Here is a 10,827-nt window from a genome sequence, read left to right as displayed (position 1 = left end):
TCTTAAAGCGAAATCATGGCCCTGATTTTTTTCTTTTATATAACTAAGAAAATTTACTCTCAATCTCTCAGAGTGAAATTTGGGTTCCATAAAACATATTTCATTGTTTTCACTTTCGATCTCTTAAAAGTGGTGGTAGCGTATACAAACTATCACTCAAGCATATAATTATTTCAGCTTGGACACTACCTGGTTCACAGTGAATGCCTGCCGCTAGTTCGGCCTTGTTAATTAGGTGTTTATATTGTTGACAAATAGTCGCATTTCCTTGTGGGGTGCATAGTTAATTGTTTAATTGGTCAATTTAACCCTCCAATTGTGCTTTGTTTTTGATATATAATTCAACTATAGTTAAAATCTACAACTTGTTGGGACTTGACAAGGATATAACTTAGAGACATGCCAAGAAAACATCGTTATTCATTACAATGTGTACTTTGTGTAAAGCGACTGTAAATTGTGACCATTGTACTCTGTGTAGTAAGTGACTGCGAAACTTCATTATGTACAAGAAATATGTACATCTTTCTTACCATAAATAAAGAACAAATAAATACATGGACTTTAAAAATTTTTGTTTCATGTTGTTGAAATCAAGTAATTCACCTAAAAATATGACGGACAACAAGTGATAACAATGTGAGGATGTTGTAAATATGCACTACAGTTACTATAAAATTCTAACCATAATGGTCGGAACTTTAATTTCCAGATCTGACTCGACCTTCGATCTCTTTTTAACTCTCCTCCATTGTGGCCCTACTCTACGACAGGGGACCATAATTTGAACAAACTTGAATCTACTTTATGTCTGGAAGCTTTCATGTAAATTTCTTCTTTTCTGGCCCAATGATTCTTCAAAAGATTTTCAAAATTTTTCCATCATATTGTCATATAACGTTTAATTTTATACATAGCATTGTGTGGTCGTCCAGTTGGTTGTTGTTTTTTTTTTGTATGTTAATTGATGTGTCAACATGTGCCTACCAAGAAAAGTTGTTGATTATGATTTTACCAAAATATGTCAGCTTACCTAGATTAGTTTGTAATATTATCTATTGTTATGGTATTTACCTGTTGTTTCTTTGTCGTAGGGGTGATAATACAAGGGAAAGAAGGGTGGATATTTACATTTCATGTTTTTGGCAGCCATCATACTTTACTTGGATCGTCACTTCCGGTTTAATGACGCCTAAGCTATATGTGTCAAGTTTAGAACGTTTGCTTAGATTCTAGATTATACTTCCTAACTGAAGTTGTTCAGTAGTTTAACAAAGTTTCACGAAATTCTGTTGAGTGCTCGCAGAGGACTTACGCTGACAAAACAGGGACCAACGGATGGGTCAAAAACATTATACCCTCTGTAACTTTGTTGCGTGGGGTATAATTACATTAAATCTTGTCTATGTTCCTACAATACTATAAACTTACTTTCTGTTTAGCAAATCCCGGATCAATCACAAACACAACCCCATCTATTGTAAGTGATGTTTCTGCAATATTGGTGGAGACTACGACCTTCCTCCCGACAGCACCATTAGCTTTGGCAGCGGGAGGGGCTTCAAAGATTCTCTGTTGTAAATTGGGTGGTAATGTGGAATACAGTGGTATACATTTCATGTCTCCCACCTCTGGACCTAGATTGTCTATTTCCCTCTGTAGTCGTTTGCAGGCCTCATCAATTTCCTGCATAAGAATGGTAGAAAGAAAATAAACAAAAATTCTTTAAAAAACCTCTTTGTATAATCTGAAATGTCACCATCTTGAGTTAGAAGTCTTCAAGAACCTTAATTGAATTTCCCCTCCCTTAACTTATCTACATAAAAGAGAGGCCCACAGGCCTTATCGGTCACCTGAGTATTAGTTTTAAAAAAGCATCACTAGCCCCAAGGGCTAAGAGATCTATAATAGTTTTCCAGTTCTGTATATCTAATATGCATGTATTCAGCAGTAGAGATGTGCTCTTTTCTCTGGGTCCCTGAACGTGCCCATACTGATAAAGAGACTTTACATGATACACCGTCGCTGTGCTCCCAAATGTTAGTATCTCGTATTTTGATACCTTTCAGAAGAGACAAAAATCTTTCTTTTCTCATATCAATTCAGCTTACACAAAGTCATTGGCACTGTTTTTGACATGGTGGTTTACATTTGATGCTACCACGTCTTAAAGAGAATACAGCCAAAATACCATTATTTATCTTCATTTGTGATAAACTCCTGGTGCATGCCACTTTTTGTTATTTCAAACGTCACAGGTAATTTTAAAATTAATTCAAAAGAAGTCAGTAAATTATCCTGGAATTATTAATTAAAGTTTTGGAAAAATAAAACACGTAACTCCCCACAATACCAGCATTGGCTTTGATCTTATTTCAATATTTGGTCATATTGCCGTGTGAAAAAATTGTATTCCTGAATAGCTATACCCTTTCTGCTCAACAAATAAAACTGGTATTAATTACAGAATAGAGAAGATTTTAGAAAATTGGTCAATTTTAGGCAGTTTTTGCTCCTCCCCAAAGGCCCCAGGGGTGCAGGAGTCCTGAAATTTACAATTTATGCCCCCCTTGTCCTAAAGATGCTTCATACCAAATTTGAAAAGAATTGGGATAGTATTTATGAAGAAGTTAAAAATGATCTATTGTTATCACAGGACGGACGACAACCAATTGCAATAGGTCACCTGAGTCTACCCAGGTGACCTAAAAATGTTCAATAGTTATCACATGATGGATGACAACCATTTGCACTAGGTCACCTGAGTCTACCCAGGTGACCTAAAAATGCTGCCCAAGTTAAACTGGTTATATGGTAACAATTCAAGAACATAAATTTATCTAAAGGATCTAATCCATGAATTTCTGTCCTCATGGACATAAAAAACTTTACTATGAAACTGAACTTCATTGATATCCTCAAACCTCTTGTCCAGTAAGGAATAAAAGGATGTCGCCTGGCCCTTCCTCACACATGTGTATTTGGACCACAGTTCGGATGGCTGCTTCCAGATAGTCTCTTTCTGCCTCTGGAGTATAGAAAATTTCCACTGGATGTGTTCTTCCTGGCACGGTCATTAGTGGAGCATTGTCAAAGTAGTTCTGATGTAAAAAGTGAAATACCAGTTATTGTAAAAATATCACACTGGACGCATGTATGTGAATATGAAAGACCTATAATAGTAAAAGAATTTTGAAGATGATCAAAAGTCCTTTAAAACACAACTATTTTTTAAGTTTAAATTCTGGTTTTTGTACACTTATTAAAGCACATGAATACAATCAAGCCATATATTTGTATCATTAGGAGAGGAGAGGAGAGAGGAGGGGGGGGGGGGGGGGGGAGAGTTTATCTGTTTCACCGAGTCTCAGACTTTTCCTTTTCACCATTTTTATACTAGATATATTTCTGTGTTTCATAAAAAAAAAATAATCCTCATTTGTGACATTACAGATAACAAATTTAAAGTTTCTCAATGCATCTTGTATTATAACATAATACTTCAGCCATAAAATGATAGTGTATATCACTATAATGTTCAATATAAGCTAAAATAAAGGATTTCTTTGAAATTGCTATATGTTGCTTATTCTTTGTCTTTCAAAAGTTGTTAAAATTCTACTAGAAATAGTTGTAAACAATCACATTCCCATGTTCTGTGTTTCCTCCTCAGAGTGGCAAAGTTGCAATATTTAGAGTCTATTCTTTTTATTTGAATAAGAACATGTAATTTTCTAAAATATTGAAGAAAATCAAAGTCCTTGCCACATGCATATCTTTAATACTCTTACAAACACTCTGTAAAATAAGAAGGTTCTCGCTTGAAAATTGTGGGAGGAGTTTGCCAGAAAATTAAGTACCCTCCATCTAACATTGATTTTCAAATAGGCATGAAAAGTCGAAATGAATCAAAACTGCAACATGATTTAGAGTGACCCACAAAGATGTGTGACAGAGAAATGAAAATAGAATCAGAAAATCCCAAAGTGACAGGCATACAGACATCGCTGTACCATAATACATCCCGTCTAAAGACGAGCGTACAAAGAGGGAACAAAAATGATTTCCGATGCATCTAACAAAAATAGCATAGCATAAAAATTTCCACATATATAGTAATGTACATGTAGAGCATTGCAATCCTGAATGGGATTCCATTCCATCTATTAAGATTTCCATTCCACCTGTTGAGATTTCCATTCCACCTGTTAAGATTTCCATTCCACCTATTAAGATTTCATTCCACCTGTTAAGATATTGCATTCAAAACAACAACCCTACCTGAAATTTACCAGCATCCAGTGTGGCACTCATGACAATGATTTTCAAATCGGCTCTCTGTTTGGCCACCTCTTTCAGGAGTCCCATAAGAATATCTGTAGCTAACGTCCTCTCGTGGGCCTCATCCAGCATGACAACACCATAAGCTTCCAACAAGGGGTCTGACATAGCCTCACGTAACAACATACCATCTGTCATGTATCTGTACCAAAGGTAAAATATTTCACTGTTATGTCCAGAGTTTACACATCGATAAATTCTTCAAAAAGAAGGTTTGATTCTTATAATTCCAATTCGTTCCCTGTATTATTAATTTCAAAAATTTGAATAGTTTCCCTGCAATATGTTATTTGTGTTATGGCGCGTATGTATACATAGTGTTTTTGGATTTATTGATGTGTAAATTCTCATGAAGCTTTATTTTTGTCCAATCAAAACAACTGTAATAAATAACATTGGAATTATACATGTATATACTGCAGCTCCTTATATCACGTGAGTACTTCTAAAATTTATGAAATCACTGTTCAATTTCAATTACTGAGAATGTAAAATCATCAGTAATATAATAATATAGTAATGTGTCTATACTCATTTACTGTATACAGATAATCCCTAACTGCTATAATCTTCTGTAGTCAGTTCATTTTTCTTTCTTTCTTTTTCTATTTTTTTTTTGTGTGTGTTGAAATGTTACTGCTATCAATTTTGACTTTGTTCTTTTGCATGTTGCTCTTTATTGTATGCCCTCAAGGGCCCCAAATTTTATTTCAATAAAAGCAATAAAAATGTTCAATGATCTTACTTAAGGAGAGTTTTGGAGGATGTGCAGTCTTCAAATCGAATGCTATATCCTACTTCCTGACCCAGTCCCACATCCATTTCCTCCGACACACGCTGTGAGACGGACATGGCTGCCACTCTCCTGGGCTGTGTGCAGGCCACACCCTTTTTCTGATATCGACATCGGACCCACTCTAAACACCACTGAGGAATCTGTATATGAATAGTTCAATACCTGTATTTGTTATGACTAGAAGTCATTGCTTATCTAATAGGACTGGACACATAATATGTTCCAATATTGTACATGTATTTTTTGGGATATAAATCGTTTATCTAGTGTCTGGCTGCTGCTTTTATTAGTCTTCTGGTTCACAATATTTTTTTTTCACATACAAGGCAAATGTTGTGAATGACCTTGATCTTTGCAAAAATGACCTTGAGTGACCTTTGTCCAAAGGTCATTTGCCTATTACTTATGAAATCCTGTTCTGTATATCTAAGCTAAATTCTAATATTTAGAAAGAGTATAAAACAAGATGTGTTCTTGAAACTTAACGTAGTTCCACCCTCCTGTGACGTCATAAGATTTTGCGAAGTCAATGATTTATTAAGATTTATGCATGACAAGAAACTTTGTAAAGTTTTTCAATTCCTAGTATAGAATAATCATCAATACTATGAGAATCTGTATAGAAATGAATAGCAACAGTATAGAATAATCATCAATACTATGAGAATCTGTATAGAAATGAATAGCAACAGTATAGAATAATCATCAATACTATGAGAATCTGTATAGAAATGAATAGCAACAGTATAGAATAATCATCAATACTATGAGAATCTGTATAGAAATGAATAGCAACAGGGTCATCAGTTTCTCGTCTAATAAATGACAAATTCAAAACATGCCTTTGGTATAAAGTTACCCCAGTTTCTCCACATATACAATTTTGTTGCATTTTTTGCAAAACACTCCATAAACTACATTGCTGGATTTACAATTGATATAATTTTTTATATAATATTTGTTCCTGTTGCAGTCCTCAAATTGATTAGTTTTATGACATATTGACATAAAGTGCACTTTTAGCACTACACAGCTAGCATAAATTTTCTTTTCTAAAAAAAAAATAGATTATTGTGTTTCGTATGTACCAGAATGTCTTATAAATTTTTGTCTCTTTTAAAAGCCACTATGGGCACATCTCTAAAACCGTTTTTGAGTTGGTCAGAATTTTCAAGAATTTTTTGACTGTTTTTTAAAATCTTACAAATATTGGGAAGCCCTTTAGAATAGTTTACCAAAAAGGGAACACGGTTACCCTGCTTTGTCTTTTTTCTGTAGTTTAGGAAATTTGATCAGTCGAGTTTATCTACTTCCTTAAGTTCTTTTTCTACATCATTATCTAAATAACTGTTTTCTTAAATTTTTCTTTATATTTCCTTTAGTTGATTAACATAGATGACATTTATCGTCGCTTTAGAGAAAATTTATGGAAGAAAAAATGGAATACTTATGTATCATTCGGAATAAACAAAAGGGAAAAATTTTTGTCTTTAATAATTAATGTCTTGTATGCAAAGAACGTGTTATAATAACTGATTTTAACAATATTGATGTATTTACAATTAACTACTTACTGTAATATTTCTTGTTTGTATTCACTTAGGCCAGAAGTTAACTGCTTTGTGAACAAACATTTCTAAAATTTTGCTACATTACTTACCAAATATTTAATTGAATGCATAGTCATATTTTAGGATGTATCCATGAGGTCGGGTGAGTATTGTTCATTTTATTATTAGACTCTTACCTTTTTCAAATGTTTTTCGCACAATATCAACTTTGACGTTACTTTTCAATTATATAATACTTACTGTGACGTCATAGTACTTTCGTGTATGTAGTCTTGCGTTATGTTGCTATGACAAATAAACACGACTGAAGAAGACCAGTAACACGGTCAAAATATTTCTAAAAAGTGTTTAGAGTTTTTTTTAAATTTTACTTCGAAAAAAGAGACTTAAAAATAAAAATTCAAGCAAATATGTACCTTTTCAGTGATATGAATAAGTTTTTATAAAATTTTCACTTTACATACCTGAGTAGTTTTCCCACTGCCTGTTTCACCTACAAGGACAAGAATCTGATGGTTGTTTAGGACTTCGCAGAACTTTTCTTTGTATTCCCACACTGGTAGTAGCTTCCTCTTGTTAAAAAGTTCAAAATATCGAGGTGTGTAGGGTAAACCTAAAAAACAAAAATAACAAGAGACTCATGGGCAACATCGCTCATCTGATTCACCTTGGCCCTGATGTTGTGATTATTAAGTGTTTTTTTTAAAATTTCATCTTATTTATTGAAGAGCTGTTTTAAGTTAAAGCATTATCCAATCAGAATCAATGCAATGTGCATGCACTTTTCAGGTGAAAATTTCACTATATATATAATATCTATTGAATGATTAAGAGGAACTTATACGCTACAATAACTACTACTTGTTCTTGTCAGACTCATTGCTGACAATTGTCTAATCGTTTTCAGCCAACATTTTGTCCCTCTTGAATGAAAAAATAATATGTACAGGTCAAATCTGATGTATTTGACCGCACTTGATTTAAAAAAAACGTATTTAGTTGAATATCAAGGCAATGAATCAAACATTAAATTGAGCAATTATATTGAACTGTATTAATATTTCAGTGAATGTTTCTGCCCTAACGTGCAGTCACTAGTTATGAAATGAATACCTTCATTGTGGATATAATGTAACTCATTTTCATTTTTGCAAAGTATAACTCATAAAACAATGCTGATAAACTAAGATTTTCTCTTATTTAGAATAGATACATTTTCAGAAAAAATCATTACACACACCCCAGTGCATGGATAAAAGTAAACAAATCAGAAATTAGTAATTTATATCCCAATTAAAAAGTTTACAGGGGCAAATTTCATATCTCAGTATAATACTGGATAGGTCTATAAGGAGTTGTCTTTCCTAATCTGTGGGAGATGAGTTGTAAGAATTGTAATATTCAATAAAATTGGTAAAAAAAAAAGGTAACATATTGATGGACAGCCATCATGGGAAGCTAACTACACAAGGTTGACCGAGTCACCTTGTAAAAATGACACACTATATTCATACCACAGTCCTAGTACTCACCTGTGAAAGGATTCATCTGTATAGTAGGTTTGGCAATCCCAAACTGTTCAAACACAGACTTGTATGCCTTCTCATCTTTCTTTTCTTTCTCATCATCTCTAATCAATGTAAAAATAATTCATCAAACTACAATGCCAATGAGAGGCAACAACAGCATTACAAACAAGAGGCCCTAGGGCCACATCACTCACCCGAGTCACCTTGGGCCATATTTCAAGATTTTTCCCTACATATTCGATGTAAAACTTTAATCCTTATTGTGGCCCCACTCTACCCCTGGTGGCCATGATTTTAACAAACTTGAATCTGCACCATGTCATGAAGCTTTCATGTAAATGTAAACTTTTCTGTCTTGGTGGTTCTTGAGAAGATTTTCCCTTTATATTGCAATGTAAATCTTTGATCCCCTATTGTGGCCCCTCCCTACCCCTGGGGGCCATGGTTAAACCGTTTAACAACCTTGAATCTGGACTGTGTCAGGAATCTTTCATGTTAATATAAACTTTTCTGGTCCAGTTTATCTATATATTCACATCAAACTTTGGGGGTCGTGGTTTCAACAAAATTGAATCTGCACTATGTCAAGCAGCTTTCTTGTAAATTTCAGCTCTTCTGACCCAGTGGTTCTAGAGAAGATTTTTAAATGAACTCACCCTATTTTTGCTTATCTCCCCTTTCAAGGGGGGGGGGGGGGGGGGGGGGGGCATGGCCTTTCACTTAAACAAACTTAAAAGCCCTTCACCCAAGGATGCTTTTTGCCAAGTTTGGTTGAAATTGCCCAATGGTTCTAGAAAAGAAGTCGAAAATGTAAAAAGTTTACAGACAGACGACGGACAACAGGCGATCAGAAAAGCTCACTAAATTTTTTTTCAAAAATCAGGAACAGCTCAAAACAAGGATAAATCAGGAAAATCGGGAGTTGCTTGATAAATTTTTCAACCTTTTGGGTAGAACTTATAAGAACAAGTCTCAAAGCTCTAATATATGTAAATGAAAACAAAAGGAAAATAAATCATGTGCAGTGCAGTTTATTGTCTGCAATAAATCTACAATATATATTTGATTCAATTTTCCTGTTTTCTGTTTTCAAATAAAATAAAAATAAACATGAAAGTCTGACAACAGTTTCCTGTTATCAGACTTTCATGTTTATTTTAAAAATATAACTGTCCTAGATTTTGTACCTCACCTAGCAAACTGATACTGTACCTCTGTTAGTAGGTGGCACTCGCGGCATAAACAAAATTCAGGGAGGGAGGGGGGTGTCTTAGGCCACAAGCGTGTACAGGATAGAACCCAGGTGGGGGTAAAGGATTAAATAACAAAGCAAGACCAAGCAGCCATCTTTGTTCCAATACTCAAGATGTCTCATTGCAGAAAATGATCTTTCGCAAGGCACAGAACCAATTGACTTACAAGTTACTTTCCTGCATGTGTAATTTCTTTGTTTTGATCTCACTGCTTTGGTATAGTCTTATAATCTTTTCCATCAAGGATATTGACAAAGAACAATTAAGATATTCATATGTAATTGAAACAATGATATTTGTGTAGAATTTTATACAAAAATACTGTCGTTTTCCTTGTCCGTAGCTAAAATAACCAAGGGTAGGTATGTATATTAGCGTTTTGAAGCTATATTGATGCTTATTTTTAATAAAATAACGTCATATTCACATTCTGCACACCCCAAAAAGGTAATACAGACATCAAGTTAACTTCTTTGTGATCTGTTTTAACTAATATCACATAAGGTCAAGTATTTACACAAATCTGAAAAATAGCTTCATTGAAATGGGTGAGGGTACTCAGTCTCATGTTTGCCTGTCAATTGTGATGCAGGGAAAGAGATATTTTAAAATGCTTATTGATTTTGAAATCAGCACATCTAAATTATGTGGAATAATTAATAAAATGTTGAAAAAATATTGTTTTTAAAAATCACCCCCTGTCGCTTTTAAATGATGGGTCGGGAGAGGGCCAACATGCAATAAGAGGCCTAATAATGGAAATCTTAGAAACCAAGATACAGGGTAGAGAATAAGCCTTCAGTTTAAAGACCTTTTCAAATGGTTAACGCTAAAACATTAATTACTGAAATAAAATCAGTTTCTTCACCTGGATCGTTTATTCAACGAGTCGCCGACGTCTATACGGTGTCGCTTCGACATTTTCTAGCGTGTTGTGGTTTATGCATTGTGGGTAATATTTTCCAATTGTGAGAATGAGGTAAATCAAATAACCCGGATGAAGAAAGATTCAGACGGTTCCTAGACTATTCGACCCAAGACAATATTAGGCGCTCTTGAAATTTTCCAATATTGGGCAAGAGCTCAATCTTAGGATAGGAATTAAAGAGACCAAAAAATTAAGGCAGCTCCACCCCCATGTGACTTTATCAATATCAATCACGAGGATTGTTCTATACATTTGTATATTCGCAAAAGCGACAGGCGGTAAATCTAGTGCTCTCCACTCCCAATGGCCCCAGATTTCGATGTTTTATAGATATACTATTGAAACTGGCGAACAGAATAACTTCATACTTCTCAGAAACCATCATTGTGTCCAAATTGATTCACACAAT

General features: G+C 34.2%; 1 protein-coding gene across 1 annotated transcript in view; it reads right to left on the bottom strand.

The window, feature by feature from the left end:
* LOC125658509 (putative pre-mRNA-splicing factor ATP-dependent RNA helicase PRP1) overlaps nucleotides 1–10,459 on the bottom strand; it is a 16,188-nt gene extending 5,729 nt beyond the window's left edge. Inside the window, exons 1-7 of the mRNA XM_048889786.2 lie at nucleotides 10,359–10,459; nucleotides 8,241–8,338; nucleotides 7,173–7,321; nucleotides 5,087–5,277; nucleotides 4,282–4,483; nucleotides 2,925–3,101; nucleotides 1,432–1,686 (exon numbers count right to left, since the gene is read on the bottom strand). Of these exons, the coding sequence (XP_048745743.1) occupies nucleotides 1,432–1,686; nucleotides 2,925–3,101; nucleotides 4,282–4,483; nucleotides 5,087–5,277; nucleotides 7,173–7,321; nucleotides 8,241–8,338; nucleotides 10,359–10,411 (1,125 nt within the window). The 5' untranslated portion in view covers nucleotides 10,412–10,459. The remainder of the gene's footprint in view (nucleotides 1–1,431; nucleotides 1,687–2,924; nucleotides 3,102–4,281; nucleotides 4,484–5,086; nucleotides 5,278–7,172; nucleotides 7,322–8,240; nucleotides 8,339–10,358) is intronic.
* Nucleotides 10,460–10,827: the final 368 nt, after the last annotated feature.

The sequence above is a fragment of the Ostrea edulis genome, chromosome 9, assembly GCF_947568905.1.
Source record: "Ostrea edulis chromosome 9, xbOstEdul1.1, whole genome shotgun sequence".
Classification (NCBI taxonomy): domain Eukaryota; kingdom Metazoa; phylum Mollusca; class Bivalvia; order Ostreida; family Ostreidae; genus Ostrea; species Ostrea edulis.
This window is presented reverse-complemented; position numbering and strand designations above follow the sequence as displayed.